Below are 25,565 nucleotides of genomic sequence, written 5' to 3'. Positions count from 1 at the left end.
AACTGACAAATCATGAGACTTAAACTTTTGAACATATAATCATGACTATATTTTACTGTGCTGACGAAACTATAATCACGAATAAATATATAAATATATATGTTCTGGACTTAATAGAATTTATGAATTAAACATAATCATGAAATAAATCATGTGAACCATGCAACATAAAACGATTTCTAATCTTTTATTAATTAGTAAATCTAATTATATTGAAATGGGTTTTATTTAGGGCATACAACCCAACATCTATTTCCTTCTCCTTAACCACCAGCTCGGCATCACAGTCTTCCTGGGCCTTTTTGATGTCTAAGGCAGCCTGGCTCTTGACTTGCTCATTTTCTGTGTGTAAGGTCCCATTTTCAGTTGTCAAGAATTGGACTTTGGCGCGACGTGGGCTCAATTCGATGGTCATATTATCCACTTCTTTGGCAGTCCTCTCCGCGAACAAAGCAATCTAAAAAGGAAAACAATAGAAAATAGTCATACAACCTTCATTAATTAAAGATTTTATCAAGAGGAAGAACTTCTTAGAGGACTAAGACTTACCCCTGCTGCCTGTTGTTTGGTGGCCACCGATAGTGTGTATTGGGTCAACACTACTACTTACAACCCATTTTTTGGACGTGAGCTCGCTCACGCTGAGACCCATGTTATCCAACATCTCCGCAACATAAGAAGCAATGGCTTTACCCACCTTAGGCACCAAGGTTTGGCTCACCGCAGCAATATCAAACACTGGACCTAGGAGGCCCAGAATAGGAGGCCTCATGGGGAAAGAAAAATCCAATAGAGGAATCTTACCCAAAGTCGTGTGCTGAGATGGGTTGGTGGGTGCAGACCTAGGATTCGAACACCCAGGGAGATGTTCGAATGAGGAAGACCGAGATGGGTGTGGAGTGGACTGTGATGTCACAATCTACAACTGGTGGGGGGACAAGGTCGGTTGTTACTGTTACAGTTGCAGTTGCAGTTGCTTTGATTGTTATTGTTATGATTGTTGTTCTTGTTATTGTGGATGTTGCTGTTGCTGCTACTGTTGTTGTTGCGATGGCGGTGGAGTGGTTGATGGTGTACTAGATGCCCCCAGGTCTGAGGTTGAAGACTTGATCCTTTTCGCACTTGGGCTCGAAGAAGTCTTTGGTGCCTTGCTCTTAGATTTTATGGAAGTTTCTTTTGGGGGAAAGACGAGTCCATTTAGGCTGTCATTAGAACCCCCTACGTTTGGTGTAGTATCAGGGATCATTCCATCCGTAGGTGGGACATCCTTTAAGGATTGTTCTTCCGGAGCGACAGGCACTTTGGAAGCCTCTTGGGAGGTGGCAGAGTCTCTCTCTCCACCAGCCAGAGCTGAAGAGCGTGGAATTGCAGATCCAACCTTAATAGGAGGAGTGATCTCCCAAACATTAGATGAAGAAAAAGTAGAGGGAGGATGCAGCTTCTGGGTCCTGGAAGCCCTAGTCTTGGTCTTCCCCTTGCCTCTTTCTTGGGAGCTCCCAACTTTGCCCAGAGATCTGGTTGCTTAGAGATTTTAACTTCTCAGACTCTGGAGTATCTGCTCACATAGCAACAATATGAGCGAATAAAAGAGAAAATTACAAATCATTCTAATACAAGAAAAAATAGCAACAACAAAAAGAGGAATCTGGTAAAGAAACTTGTGCGTGGGTACAACCTACCAATGAGGTGCTATAGGGTTGCCCACGAACAAAGGCAAATATGCCCCTATGACCAAGGAAGCTACCATACTCCTTAAAATTTGGCAGAGACATAGCCATCAAAGGGTCCAATTTAATAGTGTCTGAAGGTGTTCCTAGATTTCTAGGGCTTCTAACGATTTAGTCTACTTTGTCTATGTAATCCTTCATGGGGTATCTATGACAATTTATGCCTAAGAAATATTTGCCAAATCCTTTCTGATCCCTCCAGGACATGCAACTCAGACTGTGGGTACGGAGGATGCAGAAGGGTCTATTACCTCTTCTCGAAGTATTGGCTCTTGGAGTCCCCACATTAAGATACATGACGACAAACCTCTCCAAAATCTCTTTTTCCTCAAATAGAGGATCGGGATGGCGCAACATCCAATCAAAGTTCAGGGTATTGTCATTTTTGGCTGCTTTGGTAATTATTGTTGGGTTTATGCCCTAAATAAAACTCATTTCAATATAATCAGATTTACTTATTAATAAAGATAAAAAATAACATTTTATGTTGCATGGTTCACATGATTTATTTCATGATTATATGTACATAATGTATGAATTCTATTTAAGTCCAGAACATATCAATTTGTTAATGATTATAGTGTTGTCAACACAGTGGAATATAATCTTAATTATATGTTCGAAAGTTTATTCCCTGATTTGTCAGTTCACTGGATTTAGACCGACATGATAATCAACGATAGGTATTCTTACACCTTGGATAAGTGTTATGTCCTTTCTAGGATATTGGCAAATTTTACCAGCATCGGATGTATGGAGTATACATCGGAAGGGACCGATATTGAACTTTGATTAGATTTGTTAAAATTTACCGTAATATCTATTCAATTCAATATCACCTGTTGATCCTAGATCAAATGATCTTAATCCTGATATGTTTAGGTTCGATCTCAAGAGTATTATACATGTTCTTTGATTTGTTAGTTAAGCCTACTTTTGGGTCAGGGTGATACGTACATTTTGGGAACATGATAGTATAATTGAGTGGGAGCGCTAACATAAATATGGAATCTATAACTTCTATAGGAATTTAAAAGTGAAACGATGATATCCTTTGAGCTTGGCTAAACAGAGATAAAAGGTGGAGATCTCATTTCACTTCGCTGAAATATCATTTATACGGAGCTAAGTGTTTTAAGGATAAAATACATTGAAGGTGTAACGGTAACTTAGTGCCTTTTCAATGTAGATCATCTATTAGAGGGTCATTGATCACATTAGGATTATAACAATGGATAACTAATGACGTGTCTATATCGTGGAACATATAGAGCGTTCTATATACTGAGAGTGCAATTCTAAGTTCTATGCGTGGATTCAACGAAGAATTAATAAGTCAGTGAATTTAAGATATAAATTCTTGATCTACTTATTGGAAGCTCGGATATATAGACCCATGGTCCCCATACTAGTTGAGACCATACTGCTTGTAAGACTCAGTCAATTGATTTTGATTAATCAATTATAATTCTAAAGTTAGACTATGTCTACTTTGTGAATTTTCACTAAGCAAGGGCGAAATTGTAAAGAAAAGAGATTCTATTTATTAATTAAGAGACTTTATATGTCTAATTAATAAATATATTAAATGACAATATTATTTAATAATTAATTTTAGTTGTTAAATAATTAGAATTGGCATTTAAATGGTTGAATTTGAAAATTGGCGTTTTTGAGAAAATAAGATACAGGAATGATAAAACAGCAAAATTGCATAAGTGAGGCCCATTATCCAAGGCCCATGGCCGGCCACACTTATAGGGTTTTATCATTTATTTATTCATTATTTTAATGCCAAATAATTCTAACTTAAACCTAGGTGGTTACCTATAAATAGATAGTGATGGCTCTCATTCACACTTAACTTTGTCGGATGAAAAACTAAGCCTCTATCTATTCTCTATAGCCGAAACCTCCTCTCTTCTTTTCTTCTCTAAATTTCGAAATCCTTGAGTGAATGAGTGAGTGCCCACACACATCAAGTGGTATCTCAATCATAGTGTGTAAGACTGTGGAAAATCAACCAACAAGAAGGAGATTCAGCATCAAAGGAAGGAGATAAAGATCCAGGTTCAGATCTTGGTGATGCTCTGCTACAGAAAGGAATCAAGGGCTAGAGATCTGAACAGAAGGAGTCATTATATTCCGCTGCACCCAATGTAAGGTTTTCTTAAACTCTTATGTGTTTATTTCATTGTTTTAGAATTCATATTAGGATGTTAATGAAACATACTTGTTAGTAAATCTAGATCCTGGTAAAATAATATCCAACAATTATAACGACCAAGTCAGTGGCAAGAGCCTCCTTTACTTCCCTAGGGGTTGGCGTTGTCCTCAGAGGCGGAGCATGTCAATGCTCTGGAATTTTGTAATCAAGCCAGATCTACGGAGAAGTTAGGTCATCATTAAGACCCCAACCTTTAGTTGTTCCTCAGAGAAGGCCCTGTATTGAGCTTCTTTCTTGACTATCTCCTCAGTTCTAGTGCTCTAGGGGGAAGCTCTACTGCAAATTAGGCACGTTAGTAGGACTATAAAAACATAACAGAATCAGAAATAGATGAAATTCAAGCCAAATAATTAGAATACCTGGAAAATAAAAGCTTAGACGAAGAGACGACACCCTATTGGTAGGAAATCTGGAAGAAAAGAACCAATACTCTCGGAGGTCATGAGTGCGATCTGTATGGCAGACAGAGCAGTAATAATTCGAGCGATTATCCAATCTAAAGAACCCTACCTTTTTCCTGTCCGTCCTCATGGAGTTAGCCTTTATGCTGTAGAAGTAAAGGATTTCCTCCAAAGAAGGGACCTCTAGCTTGTTTATCTTGCAAAATACGTACCACCCAACCAAAAGCCTATATGACGAAGGGATTAACTGGAAAGGGGACATCTCGATTCTCACAATCAGGTCTGCGAAATAAGTTCTCAAAGGAAGGTGAGCCACTGGAAATGTGGGACCAACTCCAAGCACTGAATCCCTCTGCACTAACGGAAGCATATTCTCCCATATAGAAAGTCTGTGCCACATTAATCCAGGGACATTGCGAAGGCCATCGACGTCAGAATAAGCTTACAGCGTCCCATTAGATCGAAATTAGTTGGCTTTCTGATCCATTTCCCAAATGGAGTTCTTATGGGCCTGCACCGGTGGGGGAGTTTTGACCCCCTTTTCTCTTCTAATTCCTGCAGGGGGTCCTTCTCAGCAGTGGGTTCATTTTGTGGAATAGTTTCCAAGGCCCCCTCAGGTTGAAATGTTACCATAGGAGTCATGGTTTGATCCTATCTCACTGAAATACTTTCAACAGAAGAGATAAGCACATCCTCGGTAGGTGCAACCATGCTTGTGGGAAGGTCCTGACTCAAGCCCATTGCTACCAACACAAAAATGAAGGAAATGGCAAACCTCTTGAAATGACTGATGGATGGAAGGAAAATAATTACCAGACTAAGGCCCATGGCAACATAATCTCTCAGTTCACGGGTGTAAGAATAGAGTTTCTCTCATGCACTCTACCTTCCTATTTGACACATGAACATTCCTAGCCCTAACCTGAACAAAAATTCTTGCCCTAGACACGAAATGCCAAAAGTTTAGACAAGGGGTTAGTGTACTTACTTGTCAAATAGGGAAAGAAGGGTGGCGTGTTGGAAAAGCCTGCCTGAAAGCTTTGAAGCCAGTCGATGCAACAGTCCCAGCTAGCCTGAAAATAAAATGCTTCCCCTAACGAAGAGCTTTGTCGGTCCAGTCGAAGGGGTGCGATGTCTGGAAAGAGCTCAGTGCGGATGATGAGTAATCGTTGGATCAAGCCCTCTAACTCTTCTTACATGCAAAGGCTGACTAGAGAAGAAAAAGGTCATAAGGAAAAATATGAAGCTTCGTGGAGAAAGTAAAAAGAACGCCACTAAAGGTGGTTTATAGTTCTAAAAGAGAATAGGCCAATGCGAAATCAACGGTTCAAATTTTTGCAATAGATCCAACAACCAGGGTGATGAGAAGTCTCGTATGATTAGCCTGGGGCCCACAAAATTATCAAGGTGACTCTCTACACGTCATTTAACCGTCAGTTGCACTCCACCTTTTTTGTTGAATGCGCCCTACCACACGCGAAAGGGGCTTGGCAAGATTTTTGAAGTGCCACGTGATTACCACGTAAGAGGAGGTAAATGCCGTATTTGCCCTTAGTAGAGTATAGCTCATGCAGAGATGTATCCGCGACTTAAATCATCATCACGTGTCAACAATCAATGGGAAAGATAGCAAGCTCCCGCAATTCAATGAGTCTCGAAAGCTTTGGGGTAAATGTTATCCAAATTTTCATGCATAAGACATATGGCACAATTGAAGGCAAAATATAACAGTGGAAAGAATTAGTCAAAATTATTCATAAGGTAAGGAACGTCTCCCGGACCTAGAAGGTGTTGGGTTTTATACCCTAAATAAAACTCATTTATATATAATCAGATTTACTTATTAATATAGATCAGAAATAACATTTAATGTTGCATGGTTCACATGATTTATTTCATGATTATATGTATATAATATATAAATTCATCTGAAACCCTTTTCACATACTTGATCCTATTTATTGTGCTGTCAACACATTCGAAAGTAAACAAGACTATGTGAATAAAGTTTCCTAGATTTATCAGACACAGGGTTTTACTGATATGATAATCTACAACAGAGTTTACTTGCATTTGGAGAAATGCTATGTTCTTTCCAGAGCATTGGTTAAAGTAAAGCTCAGATTGGATGCATGGAGTATGCATCGGAAGGGACCGATATTGAACCTTGACTTAGATTTATTAAACTTACCGTAATATCTATTCAAGTCAATATCGCCTAGTTGATCCTAGATCAAATGATCTTAATCCTGTTATGATTAGGCTCAATCTCAAGATGTTATTCGTGTTCTTTGATTTGTTAGTTAAGCCTACTTTTAGGTCAGGGTGATACGTACATTTTGGGAACACGGTAGTGCAATTGAGTGGGAGGGCTAACATAAACATGGAATCTATAGCTTCTATCTGGCGAATAGTAAGTAAAGGATGATCTCCTTCGAGCTTGACCAAACGAAAATAAGTGGTGGAGATCTCATTTCACATAAGCTGAAATATCATTTATACGAGGTTAAGTGTTTTAAGGATTAAATACATTGTAGGGTGTAACGGTAATCTAATCCCTTTAAAGTGTAGATCATTCATATAGAGAATCATTGATCAAATTAGGATTATAACAATGGATAACTAATGATGTGTCTATATGGTGGAACATATAGAGCATTCTATATACTGAGAGTGCAATTCTAAGTTCTATGCGTGGATTCAACGAAGAATTAATAAGTCAGTGAATTTAGGTGATAAATTCTTGATCTGCTTATTGGAAGCTCGGTTATATAGACCCATGGTCCCCGCACTAGTTGAGATAATATTGCTTGTAAGACTCATATAATTGGTTTTGATTAATCAATTATAATTCTCAAATTATACTATGTTTTTTGTAAAATTTTCACTAAGTAAGGGCGAAATTGTAAAGAAAGAGTTTTAGGGGCATATTTGTTAATTATGATACTTTGTATGGTTCAATTAATAAATATGATAAATGACAATATTATTTAATAATTATTTATAGTTATTAAATAATTAGAATTGGCATTTAAATGGTTGAATTAAAAAATTGGAGTTTTTGAGAAAATCAGATGTAGAAAAGATAAAACTGTAAAATTACAAAAAGTGAGGCCCAAATCCACATGTATAGGGCCGGCCACTTTTGTAGGGTTTTCCCTCTGATATTTTTATTATTTTAATGCCAAATAATTCAAACCTAACCCTAGTGGAATGCTATAAATAGATAGTGAAGGCTTCAGAAAAATTACACTTTTCTTCTGACTTTTCATTCAGAAAAAACTGAGCCTCTCTCTCTCCCTATCTTTGGCCGACCCCACTCTCTTTCTTTTCTTCCTTGAATTTCGAAATTCTTAGTGTTAGAGTAGTGCCCACACACAGCACGTGATACCTCAATCATAGTGAGGAAGATCATGAAGAAAGACTTTCAGCAAGAAGGAGTTTCAGCATCAAAGATTCAGAGAAAGAGATCCAGGTTCAGATATTGATAATGCTCTACCACAGAAAGGAATCAAGGGCTAGATATCTGAACGGAAGGAGTCATATTATTCTGTTGCACCCACTGTAAGGTTTCCTAAACTTTATATGTGTTTATTTCATCGTTTTAGAAAGTTCATATTTAGGGTGTTAATCAACATAATTGTGAGTAGATCTAAGATCCTGGTAATATAATTTCCAACAACTGGCCTCAGAGCCATGGTAATTGATTTTCTTGCAAGAAATTTGGACTTTAAAACGATTGTTTGATGTTTTGGATGGTATCATGTTGTATTGAGTGTTATTTGATGATTGATTGATGTTTGTGAATTTTCGTTAAAAATAATTGAATATCTGTTTCTGGAATTATTTTTATTGGATAGTATGGAAAAAATTAAGCAAGTTACCTTTTTACAGAACTCAATTTCGATTTAATTTGAATTAGTTATGATTTTTTGAAGTTTCGAAAATATCGGGGTGGTGTCGCTGCATACCGCGTGCGCGCGGAAATCATGCAGCCTCCACCAGCGCCGAGGTTTCACGCCCAAGCACCCCTCTTGCGCGTCCATGGAGAGTATGCAATGCATACTGTCCGTACAGCTCGCATTTTTTTTGTTTTTCTTTGATTTTTCATGCTTTTTCATGGATTTAACTTCCGATTTTGTTCTGTATTTATACATTTACTATTCCTAATTCAATTCTAATTATCATAATTAAGTTAATTAATATTTTTTAAATTTAATTCATGATATTAGTGTAATTTGAATTTGAAAATAGTAAATATCTATCTTTTTGCTTAATTATCTATCTTATTTTTAAATTTGACTATATCTTATCTTATTTTTAAATTTAAGGTCAGATATTAAATTTTCTAAATTAATTTTTTTTAAAAAATAATTTGACCTTATTTAAATTTAAAACAAGTATAATCATGTAATTTTAAATAGATGTAAGATATTTTGCTAACTTTTAAATTTTGTTATTTTATTTATTTAAATTACATTTAAAATCTGAAAAAAGATATTTATTTATCTTTTTTAATTTTTTATTTAATTTTTATTTATAAAATAACATTAAATTTTTAAAAGTAGTTAGCAAATTTTCAAATGATATTTAGGTTGGTTGAAACCTAATTTTTCAAAATTGTAGGTTTAATTTTTAAATATTATTTTTTTAATTTCGAAATTTTTAAATTTTATTTTATTTTATTATTTTTTGAAAATAATTTTTTTTTATTTAATTTTCGAAATTAATTATTTAAAATTAAATAAATCCTACATCTAACTATCCAGCTAACCTTGTTGGAGGAGTATGTGTTTTAGCTTGTTTGTAAGTTCTTAAAACCTATTATTGCTTTATTGCAAATAGCCATGGTTAACTTGTTGACACATCCAATGATCTGATTTTAAATCATGGCTCCCTTGGTCAAGTAAATAATTTGTAACAGGTATATTTACAATCTTCTTTCATCTGTGTATGACCTAGCAACATGATAGGATCCATTAAAATTGTGTGCCTGTGTGAGCCTATGTATTTAATTTCATTATAGATGCATATAGGTTGTTGTTGCTAAATAAAATATCATAGTTCTTGATAGATTTTATTTAGGCCCATTTAGTTTTGGGCCTATTCAATTAATAACAGTTGTTCATTTTAAGGTTAAATTCCTCTCTTTTGGGCCTTGTGTGAGAGTTGGGAGCCATAGTAGTGGGTACGACATACTGAACCCAGCACCCCCTCACATGAACCACCCCAATTGTGAAGGCCCATTTGCCTGATTTGAATAACTGTACTAGGCTAATTAAACTAGTTTAACCTAATAAAATTGATTAGCAACATAATTAATTTCATTTATTTTGAAATTAATTTAAGAAAATCATAGTTTAAAGAATTTTATTCTAAGCTAAACTATATGTATTTTCTTGTATTTAATTAAATATAGAATTATAACCATCTAGATTCTTTCTGGAGCTTAATTTAAATTTTTTCTTTAAATATTCCTATTTAAGTTGATATTTAGTTATCTATAACTAATCAACTTAAATCTGAATATCTTTTGAATTTAAAATTTTAAAATTAAGTTGAGGAATTTTAGGTATTGGTTATTAAGATTCTTTAGAATTTTTTTTTAAGTTAATATCTTTTCGAATATTAACTTAAAATGGAATATTTTCACATTAAGTGGTTACAACTTAATTTTTGATATTTAATTAAATTTAAATTTGAAAATATTTAAGTTCTAGATTTTTTTTAATACAACTTAAATTAGATATTTTTTCAAATTTTGTTGAAAAGATACTTAGTCAAATAAGATATTTTCTTGATAGTTATTTCTAGACTACTTATTATTTCTAATATTAAATAGGAAAATATTATACGTTGTGAAATTAATTATTTATAAATAATTAATTTTGGTACAATTTATTTTTAGGTATATTTTTTCCTAGTATTAAACTAGAGATTAATAATTAAGCCTTCTGTACACTTAATTATTTATTTCTTGAATTTAATACATTTAATTAAATTGAAAATTAAATATCTAAGTTGATTTTCATCATGATACTTAAATATTTCTTTTTCATGACACTTAATTAAATAGAAAATTATTTTTCGTTGAAATTTATTTTTTCAACTAAATTTAAATAATTTTCAAAATATATTTTTTCTATATTTCATTAATCAAATTTCGAAATTGCATTTCTTAAATGTTGGAATTTCGAATTTTATTTGAAAAATAGATTAAAATTGTAAATTATTTATTTTAATTTTGGACCAACTTAAATCAATGATTTTTTCATTTAATGATTAATTAAAATAAATGAAGTAAAATATATTTTATTAGAAATTTAATTAATTAGTAAAAGGAAAATCTAGATAGGTGATATTTTTGCTTGAAGTATTTTTCTAGTGTATTTAATTAAATAGAAAATTAATATTTAAGTTGATTTTCATCATCGTACTTAAATATTTGAAATTTTTTATATATATTTAATTAAATAGGAAAATTATATTTTTTGTTGTAAATTAATTTTATTAATTAATTTTGGGCCAACATTAAATTAGAATAATTTTTCCAGGATTTATTTTTTTATTTTAACATGCATTTTCGAAAATTGTATCCTTAAATACTTTAATTTTTTGAAATGCAATATATATTTATAGAAAATTAAATTTGAGTTGTCAATTGATTTATATTAATTTTGTAACAACTTAAATTGAATATTTTTCTAAATATTTATTGGAAATTATTACTAAGATGGAAGAAATTCATGTTATTTTCATATCCATCTAAGTAAAATTTATAAATATTAAATTAAAATTTATATTTAGAATTTTTCATTCTAAATTGGAAATTTTAATTAAATAAACATATATTTAAAATAAATAGATTAAATAATGAGAATCAAAGAAAATCAACTCTCTTTAAATAATGAGCTTTATTATTAAGATATTCGATCTCCATTGTTGGTTTTACATCGCGTTTGTTTTAGTGAGTAATCCTCCCTAATGGAGGAACGTTCATTAGCAATTTCGCACCGTTTAATCTCGAAAGATAAGTAGTTTGTAAGTGTTTTATATGGTATGGATCACCCTAATGGTGGCGACCATATTTGACTTGCAAATTATGAAACAATGGTGGAAGCTCATAAGATAGAATTGCCTTGACTCTCGCCTAAACGGGACAACGCTGAATTCCAATCTTGATCGAATAAAAGGTTGCTAGAATGTTTAACATTTTAGATGAGCTGACAACTCTATTCAATGAATGATAGCTTTGACTCTCGCCTAAACGGGACACTGATATCAGTTTGTTGAAAACCTTGGAAATTATTTAGGATTGTATGTTTTAGTATTTTCACTTGTCATTCCTACTTGCTATATGTTTAATAATTTCTGAATTGTGTATAAATTTATATTGAACCATGTTATTTTCTGTTATTAAGTTGTAGTTTAATTTCGAATCTTCATTGTTGGTCTAACTTGGCTTGTTTATCTAATGAGATAAATCCCTAGTGGATTTTCACCATTAGACATACATAATAGTGTTAGATCTCGAAAGATAAATATTGTATATGCAACATCTAGCTGTTCATCAATTGATGACACCTTAGACTAGTATGTTTACAATATAAAACAAGAAGATTCTATATAAATAAGATTACTTTGACTCTCGCTAATCGAAGCATCGTTGGATTCTTATTTATAAACGAAATTATCCTAATTCCTCTTAGCTTGTTCATTTCAAATTAGCTCAATAACATATCATTGGATGAATGGTCTATAAATCATTACATGTCATTATATATTCTCTTAAGAAATTAAATGACGCATATGATTATAATCCCGAAATTCTATTCCCAATTGATATAAATCCTCAATCTTAGAAATCTCCTACTTGTATGGGCAAATCAGACTTAGAGTTAAATTAGTAGTGGTGGTCCAAGATAGAATTACTCATTTTATTTGGTATAAATTTAAGTCTTTGACTTTAATTTTAGAATCCAAACAGAAATTTTCTTATATTTCTAATTCCAGAATACAATACAGTTACACTTTCAAGTGTTTAATATCCATCTTATATTAATGGATTCAAAACTGTATATTAAAGTATGGAATATGAGTTTAGTATTCTGTGACCAGGATCCACTTGCACTATTCTAAGAACTCTTTGATGTAACTATACCTAAGTCATCAAAAAGACACAACCACATTTTTATTAATCTATGGCATTTGTATCTTGTTCATAGTGGATTAGACAAGATCAATCTCTGCAAAGAGTTAATATGCCTATATCCACTGAAAGTAGTTCATCTCATTCGCAGATGGGTGTACATTCAGGGATGGATATGAGTTTTTCGTTGTATTCTTAAAATGATCACTCTAGATTATACCTTATGCAAAGAAATTTGAAATGTTTGAAAAATTTCTTAAATTTCTAGCAATGGTTAAATCCATTAAGGTAAGTGGTTAAAGATCTTGCGAACTGATAGGGGTGGAGAAATAGTTAGTAGATATGCAGTTCAAAGATCATTAAATTGATTTTTGAATTATATCCAAACTTACCTCCCCAGAAATTTCGAGTTGCATATTGATGATTAGTTACTAGTCGTTGCCAAATTCCTTCTATGGTAATACAATTTCAGAATGATGTAATGGTTGGGTACTTAATGTAAATCATTACTAGATTCATGGATGACCTAATCAAAATCTTAAGAAAAGCTAGAACTGTTAACCATGTTTTGTTAGCTATTCTAAGTGATTAGGGGTGGACCATCCCATAGTCAATAGATAAGAAAGTGTTTGTTCAAACAAATACTACTTTTCTAAGATAATGACTAAGTCTCAAAATAAAGTAGCAAATAAATGAGATATTTATTTCTTGATTCTAAAAGTGTTCTATCATCTTATTTGACATATGATGATCCCACTGCCTCTGTTGTCTTGTCACAACCAAAAGAGGTTAATACCATTTAGTTTTCTTACACATATTTCACGGTACCTTGTCGTAGTGGGAGAGTTTCTAGGAACTCACCTTCTTATGACTTGGGAGACACTAGTGATTAAAATCCATTGTGAGTTTAAACAAGTAATGGATTGTCAAGATAAGAAACTAAGAAGAAAAGCCAATAGAACTATGGTTTAATCCATTCACATGGAATAACCTAAAGTTTTCTATTACAAGGACATAAAAGGAAATTTTAGTTAATAAGTCTATTCTATAGACTTAACAAACTTCCTGTTCCTAGTATTATAGGCTTGAGTTTATCTAAACCTATGGCTTGTGGTATACCTGGTAATTACTTACTCTAATGCAAGCAACTTACTTTAGTAAGATGCTGAAGAATTTTCTTTCTAATGGCAATCTATAGAAGCTTCTCGACTTCTAGGCATAGATTTTATTTATCTAAGGAAAAGTCTCAACTATTCCAGAAAAGATAAAGCCATGAAAGAATTTCTTAAATCAACAGTGAGAGGTCTTAGATATGCTTTTGTATGCCTTAGACCAGACATCTGCTGTTGAGTGGGAGTAATGAGTAGGTATCAGATTAATCCAGGAGAAGAACATTGGAAGACAATCAAGTAAATCTTAAGATTAAGAAGAGGAACTATATGTTAGTCTATAAGGGTGTGTTTAAAACTCTTAGACTACACCACATCAGATTTCGAAATTTGCATTTGTGCTAGAAAATCTTTCTGATAAGATGGTGATTACTCTGGGGGTGGAATAGTGATTTTGGAGAAGTGTAAAAACTTATCTGAAGTCTCTAGGTCTACCAGGAAGGGACTGAATGTTAAAGTTGCAGGAAAGGTACTTATTCAGTCTAAGGAAAGTTCTATACATTTTTGGCACCATTTCAAATTGCCTTAACTACTAGTGTTACTTCCTGAATAACCAAGAAGTAGTTGCCAAAGGTATAGAATCCAGTATCCCAAGAGAGTAGAGATATAAAGAGGAATTTCACATTATCAGTGATTTTGTGATTAAGGAAGAGTAATGGTGGAGAAAAGGTTTTGTTTAATTCAACCTTTCAGATCCTATTACGAGGAGTTTACTACTACTACACTTGATTTGTATATCAAGGTGTTGAGATTGTTTGAAATGCACCTTTTGTTTTATATTAGTGCAAGTGGGAGTTTGTTGGGTTTTTTATGCCCTAAATAAAACTCATTTCAATATAATCAGATTTACTTATTAATATAGATCAGAAATAACATTTAATGTTGCATGGTTCACATGATTTATTTCATGACTATATGTATATAATGTATAAATTCATCTGAAACCCTTTTCACATACTTGATCCTATTTATTGTGCTGTCAACACATTGGAAAGTAAACATGACTATGTGAATAAAGTTTCCTAGATTTATCAGACACAAGGTTTTACTGATATGATAATCTACAACAGAGTTTACTTGCATTTGGAGAAATGCTATGTTCTTTCCAGAGCATTGGTTAAAGTAAAGCTCAGGTTGGATGCATGGAGTATGCATCGGAAGGGACCGATATTGAACCTTGACTTAGATTTATTAAACTTACCGTAATATCTATTCAAGTCAATATCGCCTAGTTGATCCTAGATCAAATGATCTTAATCCTGTTATGATTAGGCTCAATCTCAAGAGGCTATTCGTGTTCTTTGATTTGTTAGTTAAGCCTACTTTTAGGTCAGGGTGATACGTACATTTTGGGAACACGGTAGTGCAATTGAGTGGGAGGGCTAACATAAATATGGAATCTATAACTTCTATCTGGCGAATAGTAAGTAAAGGATGATCTCCTTCGAGCTTGACCAAACGAAAATAAATGGTGGAGATCTCATTTCACATAAGCTGAAATATCATTTATACGGGGTTAAGTGTTTTAAGGATTAAATACATTGTAGGGTGTAACGGTAATCTAATCCCTTTACAGTGTAGATCATTCATATAGAGGATCATTGATCAAATTAGGATTATAACAATGAATAACTAATGATGTGTCTATATGGTGGAACATATAGAGCATTCTATATACTGAGAGTGCAATTCTAAGTTCTATGCGTGGATTCAACGAAGAATTAATAAGTCAGTAAATTTAGGTGATAAATTCTTGATCTGCTTATTGGAAGCTCGGTTATATAGACCCATGGTCCCCACACTAGTTGAGATAATATTGCTTGTAAGACTCATATAATTGGTTTTGATTAATCAATTATAATTCTCAAATTAGACTATGTTTTTTTGTGAAATTTTCAGTAAGTAAGGGCGAAATTGTAAAGAAAGAGTTTTAGGGGCATATTTGTTAATTATGATACTTTGTATGGTTCAATTAATAAATATGATAAATGACAATATTATTTAATAATTATTTATAGTTATTAAATAATTAGAATTGGCATTTAAATGGTTGAATTAGAAAATTGGCGTTTTTGAGAAAATCAGATGCAGAAAAGATAAAACTGCAAAATTGCAAAAAGTGAGGCACAAATCCACATGTATAGGGCCGGCCACTTTTGTAGGGTTTTCCCTCTAATATTTTTATTATTTTAGTGCCAAATAATTCAAACCTAACCCTAGTGGAATGCTATAAATAGATAGTGAAGGCTTCAGGAAAATTACACTTTTCTTCTGACTTTTCATTCAGAAAAAACTGAGCCTCTCTCTCTCCCTATCTTTGGCCGACCCCACTCTCTTTCTCTTCTTCCTTGAATTTCGAAATTCTTAGTGTTAGAGTAGTGCCCACACACAGCAAGTGATACCTCAATCATAGTGAGGAAGATCGTGAAGAAAGACTTTCAGCAAGAAGGAGTTTCAGCATCAAAGATTCAGAGAAAGAGATCCAGGTTCAGATATTGATAATGCTCTGCTACAAAAAGGAATCAAGGGCTAGATATCTGAACGGAAGGAGTCATATTATTCCGTTGCACCCAATGTAAGGTTTCCTAAACTTTATATGTGTTTATTTCATCGTTTTAGAAATTTTATATTTAGGGTGTTAATCAACATACTTGTGAGTAGATCTAAGATCCTGGTAAAATAATTTCCAACAGAAGGTAGTTAGAATGGATGACTCCTAAAAGGAACTTCCTTAAGTGATGAACCCGGAGCACAATAGTAGCTTTGTAGGCCATGGCCACGTCAACATCATACATGGATTGCTCTATAGACATTAATTATACCTTTTTCTGACACAGGATGAGATTTTGTCCCCTGTGCCAGGCCATGATAGTGCGCGTACGCACATTCAAACATGCTTTTTGCCCAACGACCTGGTTAGAGAGTATTTTGTAAAGGAGAGACCTTTGCATGACGGGTCACCTAGTTTGTACGAAAACCCTCACTGTAGCTGTACACCACACGATGAAGAAGGTTTTTACCAGTCAATGGTCAGATGGTCCTTTAAGCTGTACCGACCTTGGCAGCGTATAAAGTACGAAACCCTAGGTGGGTAAAGGGTATGCCCTTTACCCCATGTGTTCCTATAAATACTCTTATTTTCTTTGAGTAAAGGGTGAACAATTTTCATTTACAGATTAAAATTCCTAGAGAGCTTTCTCCCAAGAGAAACAAGAGGAATAGAGAAACTCTTACCGTAAACACTTGTAATACCTAAACACTTGCCCAAAGAGGCTAATACTATTTACTCGTGGACTAAGGATCATTATCGCCTGAACCATGTAAAAAACCTGTTTGTTTATTGTTTATGATCTTTTATTTTCTAAAGCTCTAAATATAATCAGTTTTCAAAAATCTTGGTAAACAACTATCATAAATAGAATAAAATTAATATTATAACTAACTAAATGCCAAAAACACATAGAGCTATCAAGTAGACCTATTTATAGGGGTACACGTGCTGTAAATCTTGCTAAGCACCTATATTTATTTGTATTTTTTAAAATATGAGTCATGTTGTGTCGTACCACAAAAATATGGTCATGATGTACCGTGCAGTGCTAATATTTTTAAAGGGTAGGCCCAGCACGACACGAATGATATCCGAGCTCGAATTCGTACTTTACTTTTTCATATTACTTTTTTACAATTAGTAAAATATATGTATATTTTATAACTTTAGTTATATTTATGTAACTTCTATTATAATTTAAATATTTACTTATAAATACTCAAATTTTTATATCTCACTCGATAGATAAATTGATATAATTTTAATTTTACATATTTTAAAAATTTAAATTATAAAATTATATATTTTATTTAAATTTTATTATTATTTAAGTTATTTATAATTGATAAATATATGTCTATTATTATTTTTTTAGGGTAAATACCATTTTGGACCATCTGTTTTACAAAAGTTGCTAATTGGACCCTGTGTTTTGTTAAATGACAAAATGGACCCTGTATTTTCTAAAATAGTACAAATAGGACACTGAATTGATTTTTTGTCAAAATAAAATTTAATTATAATTCGATCTAAAAGTGTTATGACAAAACTGTTTACATTTTTTGTATCTGTTCGTATTAAGCATTGTCTTCAAGTTGGTTGTATTAAAAAAAAAAGTTGTCAAAAATTAAACTCAGGGTCCTATTTTTATTATTTTAGAAAATACAGGGTCCATTTTGTCATTTAACAAAACACAGGGTCCAATCTGTAACTTTTGCAAAACACAGGGTCTAAAATGGTATTTACCCTTTTTTTTAACAAACATATCTATTATTATTAATAGTAAATTTTAGTGTTTTATAATATGTCTTGCCATACTTTTCGAATTTGTCCTTTGTCGTGTGTTTTGGACTAGTCTATTCGTGATAATGTATCGTGGCTTTCGTGTTTTTTGTACTTTGTTGTGTATTTTGGACTAGTCTATTCGTGATAACATGTTGTGCCTTTCGTGTTTCTTGTACTATTGTATCGTGTCGTGTTTATGTACATTTTTTTTGTGCCCTATTATGTCAATTTGTAGTATCGGATTGTATCATATCAAAGCTCTCTCTTTTTTTTTTTTTTTTGTATCTAGTTGTACGTATTTTTTGAACTCATACCAATTTTATACCGTATCAAACAATCCAACCCGTATTTACACGATACAATAGAAATAACATGAGTGCAACTTCTACATTAAAACAAAAGATGACCTGGTTTTCAAAAGAAAAAAAAAAACCAAAAGATGACCAAGACCACACTAAAATAAATTAATATTTAATTTTGGCCAAAGAACACACAAAACTAATCAATAAAGACTAGTGTATACTACTGTATTCTCTACTTCCAAAAGTTCAAAACTTTTTGTTGTCGTTTCACACAGACCGAAGCAATTTAAGGCGAAAAAAAAAATCATAATAAACTAATAAAAAAAAAAATAAAAAATCATTTAATAGAAAAGAAAAAAAAAAAACCCTAAGACCAAATAGATAAGATCATCATAAAATGAACACACTAATTTTTGTTCAATTTCCATTTCCACCCATGTTTGCTGTCTGCACACACTGATCCGTCGTCAACCGCCGCTCAATCGGCTCGGCCACTCACTCGCACTTCAGGTATCGTCTCTCTCTGCACCTATATTTATATACATTTTATATACATGATGTGTATTTGTTTGTATATATATACATATGTACTCACATTTCATCTGAACTTCTGGACAGAGCTTCTGCTGCAGCGCGTGCTTCTTACTTCTTTTTATTCACAATCCATTCCTATCACAGGTATGTTTTCTTCTTTAGTTGTTGATATGATTCAGTTAACATTTATATATATATATATATATATATATATTTTTATAGATATAGCTGATTAGGAAGAAATAGTTGGCGAAAAAGAAAATAGTAATTCTTGATGATAATGTTACTTTTATGTGTTTATTTGATGAAGTGAGATCTTACATTCTTGGTCAAATTGAGCAAATTTATTTATTTTAATTTTTGGCCCATTATGTATATATCTGCTTTTTTACTGAAACTGATTGACCAAATCAAGTGTGGTTTTTTAGGTGTGGTATTTCTTCATCAAGTAATTAAGATTAAAAATAGTTAAAAAAAAAAAAAGAGGAATGGATCTAAAAAGAAGACCATGGATCCATAATTATGTGGGATCCTGTTATCTTAATTAATGAATATAATGGGATTCTACATTTAGAAGTGAGAAACTTTACTCTGCTAAGAAACAAGAAGAAGAAGAAGAAGAATGAGTCTAAAAAGTAAACATGGATCCATAATTATGTGGGATCCTGTTATCTTAATTGATGAATAATTATTGGATTCCACATTTAAGAATGATATTTAGACTGCTAAGAGGTGTAACAAGGAGCCACGGCCATTATCTCTTCTAAATTTGCGTTAATTAGAAAGAGTGCGGGCTGGAATAGTGTGTCAACTAATATTGGGGAAAAATAATCAGTAAAGTGACTAAAGTCAACTAAAATCTATTGATTTTTAGTTTTGGAATGTCTTGAATGTGAATTATGTTGATTCTGATTTTTATTTGTTACAGGGATAAATCAGGTTGCTACTAGCAAAAAGGATTTCACCATGGTTTCAACATCTCCATGCTCTGTATTGAATGACTCCATAGGCTTTATATGAAGGTTAGTATTTGATATTTACATTTTTGAAGAATTTTGTTGGACTGCATATTATGATATGTTTCATTACATTTATGTATGAATTTGGATCAGTTTCCATGTTATTGTACTTATGTTTTGTATACAGATAATAAACTCACATATATCTGCTATATGGCATATATAAACTGTTTGAAAGGGAAGACACTTGTGTTTAAAATCAACATTCTGATTGTTTTCTATCTTTTAGGATTCATTACTTACAAAATAAGCATAGTCGCAACCTGATCTTGACTATGGACCAGGTTAGTGGTTGATTCTCTATCTCTCATCTTCTGTAGTTTTTATTTTAAATTAGTCTTTTTTCTTAATTTTGCTCTGATTGGTAATGTTTGTTTATGTGTAGTACGAAAAAGTTGAGAAGATTGGTGAAGGAACCTATGGTGTGGTTTACAAGGCCCGTGATCGTGTTACTAATGAAACTATAGCTTTGAAGAAGATTCGTCTGGAGCAAGAAGACGAGGGAGTGCCAAGTACAGCTATACGAGAGATTTCTCTCTTGAAAGAAATGCAGCATGGGAACATTGTCAGGTATTTAAACTGAAATTCATTAGTGTTTTGGCTAGTTTTAATTAAGACGTGTGCAAGTGCCGAGTATAGTGCACTTTTTGTTTCCTTTCTTCTGCTTCTTTGTTCTTTTAGATACCAATTTGCATTCCTACTTAATGTTTGGACACCAATGAATCCATTATTTTAAAGTTGATAAATATAATTATGATTACCACTGAAATGATGACATACATGGTTTAGACAAACAGTTCTCTGATCCAAAACATCTTTTAGGTTCTAATTATTTTAGCTAGTTGGTTTTTAGTGTCCTAGTTAATTCAGTAAATGTTTGTGTTTCAGATCCTAAAATTTGTGAGCAATTGGAAGAGATGTTTCACAATTTTTTTGGAATAATTCAACTATTATGTAAAACTATATAGCTGTGGCCTATAATCAAGGAAACTTTTTCAATTTAACTGTACTTGTACTTCTAAAGTTTTCTTTTTAATAGATCTTGTTTCTTATAGAACCATTTTGTTCCAGCACTTTTTAAACAATTTCACTTCATCTAAAGAGAGGAGCAATGGAATGTTGTTGATGGGTTATGGGTGTTTGGTTGACACTTGGCAGGTTACAGGATGTAGTACACAGTGAGAAACGTTTGTATTTGGTTTTCGAATACCTGGACTTGGATTTGAAGAAGCACATGGATTCTTCTCCAGACTTCGCAAAGGACCTACACCAGATAAAAGTGAGTTTTCTTTTCTTGTTAACACCATATGTACTATGTGTGATGGTTTATTGTTTGAACTTGAAATTTAGTACTTTACTCAAAGTTGTAGGTATAGGCTTTTGATTATTGTTGGTTATGTTTCCTTATGTCATAGTTGTATATTGTTTGTACTTTGTAGGTTGTAGATAACATTAATTTGAATGAAAGTGTTTTCTTGTTGATTGGTGCTATATAGGAACTTCATATATTTATTTTGTATTTCTGCAGATGTTTCTTTATCAAATTCTCCGTGGCATTGCTTATTGTCATTCCCATAGAGTTCTTCATCGAGATCTAAAGCCACAGAATTTATTGATAGATCGCCGTACCAATGCACTAAAGCTTGCAGATTTTGGACTAGCCAGAGCATTTGGTATTCCAGTCAGGACCTTTACTCACGAGGTATTATTAATTAGCAATGGATTTAGGTTTCCTAACATGCTCATAATTCTTTTCTACTAGCTGAGATTAATAAAGGATCAACTTCCATTCCCTTCAAACCAAAAAGTAATAAAATAAGTAAATGAGGTTATGGAAACTCAATCTGACTATGCTATGTTTAAAAGTGTATTTAATTAGTAGAGATCAGACTGCTGCTGTAAATGTAAAGCAGGTGGTATATGGAAGCTTGACTAGCAAGTTTAATCTACTATTATGAAAATGATTTTGTGAAGTTCTCTTAAGAAACAAATCAGGAGGGGTTTTGTAAAATTATTTCTACATTTCAAGAATTGTATGCATTGGCAAAAGCATCGTAGATGAGGCTGTAGAATCTTGGTTTATAACAATAAACCAAAAATTTCTGGGTAAACAACAATGATTTTTTTATTTTTGGTAATGTGAGTATATATTTTTGTGTGTGTGTGTGTGTGTGTATAACTTGTGCCTTTCTTGAATAAGATCTTAATGAGATATAAGATAATGAACTTCTTCAGTGAATGGTTGTTTTCAAGATTGGGTAAATAATTAATTTGTCATGGACTGTGTAGGTGGTGACCCTCTGGTACAGAGCACCAGAAATATTGCTTGGATCTCGTCATTACTCTACCCCTGTTGATGTGTGGTCAGTGGGTTGTATATATGCTGAGATGGTGAATCAACGGCCTTTATTTCCTGGTGACTCTGAAATTGATGAGCTGTTCAAGATTTTCAGGTGAATATATTTCCAACTTAAGTACACAAACCTAATCCCTCCCTGTTTCCTTGCTTTTCTGTTTTGGTGAAAAATTGTACTTTCGCACAAAAAATTGTTAATTTGACTCAATAAAAGGCAAATCAAACTGCTGATGATACTATTTACAAGTGTGTATTTAATTACAGAAAAAAAATTATAATACGCATTCATGATTGTCTTGGCCTCTGAAGTTGAGTTTTTGAGCAGCTTGGGCCATCAAAACATACTTTAGACTACGAAAACACTATTAGTTGTTTTTAAACAAATAACTGAATGCTATATTTTTTAAAATTATAGACTTCATTATCAACACTTGTACAACCAAACTCCACTTCCACTCCATGATAGCTACTAAACTAGAAAATTCTCTCTACACATAAATGTGTGTTTTTAATTTACTTTCAAACTAGAAACATGACTATCCCAAAACGAGATATAAAAATAGGATTTCAATTAAAAATTAGACATTCTAAAAAATAAATTGATAACATAACCTTTATCACATGGTTAAAGAATGAACCATAAGAAGTATTGGATCTGAAAAATTAACTTTTCCTTTTCGTATCTCTGAATCTTTAATTCTTTTTCCTTTGAGAACTGGTGAGAAAAGACACCAATTTTAAAAGAAAGTAATACCTTTCATGATTCTTAATGAAAATTTTCATACCTTGATCTTAATCATTTTGAATGCATTCACATGTAGTTGATATGTTGCTTTCCTTGAATTTCTTTACTCTTTAGAAATCAGAGCCACTTCATCAGTTGTCTATCAAACCTCTTGTCTAATTGATGATGAATTTTACTTTTCATCACAGTAAATTTAATTTTCTTTAGGCTCGTCGACTTTACCATTTCTTGTATATCTGTATGCACTTGGGTTGGGCTCCATGACCACTTGCTTCCTTTATGTAGGTTGGCACTGATACCAAATAATATGCATGTGTAGTCTTTGAGTTAGTGTTGTCTCAAGATAGATTTTTTTGAGAAATTTAGCCTTCTAACAAACTCACTTTTGACATCAAAACTCTTTTCACACTTCATTAAATCATGTATTATAATTATAAATAATTGAAAAGAAAATATAATTTCCTAAACTTTTATTCTACTATTGCTACCCAAGTTCCTTCAAAATAACAGAATTACAACAACCAATGGCTGTACGTCAGTCATGTGGTCAATGGCGGTAAGCTTATACTTAGGACCTCTGTTTTCAATTACTAATTGTGGATATAGTAGTGTGGTGACATGAAAAGAAATATTTGCTGACCTTGTGGAAGTTGATTTATCTCTCATGACTGTATATCATTCACATTATATGGTTGTGAATAAGTGCAAAAGAGTTTATTGGTGACATTTGTTCATTTAGATACAAATGATGTTCTGAATTTGCATGTAATATATTCTAACATGGTTGATTTTTACGTGAAGAATCTTGGGTACTCCAAATGAAGATACATGGCCTGGTGTCTGTTCTTTGCCTGATTTTAAATCTGCATTTCCAAAGTGGCCTTCGAAGGTAACTTTGCTTTTAATTATGTTAAATTAGTTGTATATTTGTCTTTGTGATTCTCTAAAAACTTGTGTGAACCTTCAATAATGTATCATATAATTGGCAGGACTTGGCAACTGTTGTTCCAAATATTGGGTCAGCTGGTGTTGATCTTCTTTCTGTAAGTTCAGATCTACAGTGGTCTCTTACTGTTATATGTTTATTTTATTTCTAAAAAAGTGTTGTGTACATTTATAGCATCAGAACTTTGCTGAGAGGGGGAAGTTAAAATGATAAAGAAATTATACATCTCTTGCTCCTTACAAAACTATCTTTTCAATACTAAAAAGAAATCCTTGGATGACACTTGAAAGTTCACTTGTACTATACAGTAAAACATTTGTGAAAAGTACAAAGATTCTATCATGTCATATATTATACATTATTAATTTGGTTTGCCGTTTTTAGTAAGTACTTTGTTTATTATAATTATTATTGTAATTCTTTTGGCAACTTGACAGAAAATGCTTTGCCTGGATCCCAGCAAAAGAATTACAGCAAGGAGTGCCCTTGAGCATGAATACTTCAAGGATATTTCATTGGTGCCCTGACCTGAACCCAATTTCCATTTCTTTGGCAGACAAGACAATTGTCTATAATTTTATGCCTAGAAATCTTGTGGATATTGATGTGTGAGAATTGTGTGCTTTGTGATTTATTTTTTCTCTCAAATTCTTTGACATAATTCTGATAAATGTTGATTTGATCCTTTAGCTGATATATTATTAGCCTCATTGTCATGTGAGGGAGCCTGCTCTCAGGTCTCTTCCGTCTCTTGAAATATATACATAAAATTATGTTTGTAATGGACTATCTATGTTTCAGTGTTTTCTTGAAAATCTCTATTATTTTTTCCCTGAGGAATCGAAAAATATTTTGGTAATGTGTGCTCACTCGTTTTTTCACTCTATACTGATTATGAATAAGATGAAATGAGAGCTGGGCAAGTAATTAATCGTTACCAGGTCGAATTATTTTTTTAGATTTTGTTCGATAGATTTCTTATGTTCGTTAACACTAAGTACATTTGATTAATGCAAAAAAGAAATTTGCTGTTCTCTTATAGTACATTCGATTTTCACAATGTGCAGATTTTATATTTGGATTAAGATGAAAAATAGTCCTAAATACATTGATTAGATTAGTGTTTTTTTTTTTTGAAACATAATGCATTAATCAAATCAAACATTACAAGGATTAGGTAAGTCATGCTCAATAGCATGACTAGCACAAGAGGGTACCATCCCAATCCACATAGCACTAGCTTTACAATTCAAAGCATTTTTGGCTAACAAATGGGCCACTCTATTAGCTTCCTGATACACAAACGGAAGACCTGTGCATTAGTGCACAAAAGCAACTCTTGAATTTGCATCAATAAACCATCAAACTCATGACAGCTTTGAGCCTCCTTATTGTGCACCAGTAGGACCGCCTCACGGTAATCGGACTCCACCCCGAACACAGGCAGCCTTCGCTGCAATCCCACCATCAGACCGTCCCTAATAGCAACAAGTTCAGCAACTAACGGTGAAGTCGGCAAAGCACACCACTTGGTAGATGCAAATTAAACATTACCACCATCATTCCGGACCACAATTCTAATACCCGATGCCCCCATAAGCTCTCGAACACCAGCGTCAACATTAATAGTGCAGCAACTAACATCCGGCAAATT

General features: G+C 32.8%; 1 protein-coding gene across 1 annotated transcript; it reads left to right on the top strand.

Annotated features, from left to right (window-relative positions):
- The first annotated feature begins 18,514 nt into the window (after positions 1–18,514).
- LOC115714220 (cell division control protein 2 homolog) lies at positions 18,515–24,759 on the top strand. Its single transcript, XM_030642813.2, has 11 exons — positions 18,515–18,821; positions 18,930–18,989; positions 19,774–19,867; positions 20,094–20,148; positions 20,250–20,434; positions 21,023–21,143; positions 21,393–21,566; positions 22,154–22,317; positions 23,767–23,854; positions 23,955–24,008; positions 24,349–24,759. Exons 4-11 carry the CDS (start codon positions 20,140–20,142, stop codon positions 24,436–24,438), a joined length of 885 nt encoding a protein of 294 aa, XP_030498673.1. The 5' UTR covers positions 18,515–18,821; positions 18,930–18,989; positions 19,774–19,867; positions 20,094–20,139; the 3' UTR covers positions 24,439–24,759.
- The last annotated feature ends 806 nt before the right edge of the window (positions 24,760–25,565 follow it).

Source organism: Cannabis sativa, chromosome 4 (assembly GCF_029168945.1).
Source record: "Cannabis sativa cultivar Pink pepper isolate KNU-18-1 chromosome 4, ASM2916894v1, whole genome shotgun sequence".
Taxonomy (NCBI): domain Eukaryota; kingdom Viridiplantae; phylum Streptophyta; class Magnoliopsida; order Rosales; family Cannabaceae; genus Cannabis; species Cannabis sativa.
This window is presented reverse-complemented; position numbering and strand designations above follow the sequence as displayed.

What these genes read in the sequence shown, in the direction of transcription:
- LOC115714220 (XM_030642813.2), top strand. An exon ending in TCAGGACCTTTACTCACGAG is followed by an intron (nt 21,567 to 22,153) that starts GTATTATTAATT and finishes TGGACTGTGTAG; the next exon opens with GTGGTGACCCTCTGGTACAG. An exon ending in TTCCAAAGTGGCCTTCGAAG is followed by an intron (nt 23,855 to 23,954) that starts GTAACTTTGCTT and finishes TATAATTGGCAG; the next exon opens with GACTTGGCAACTGTTGTTCC.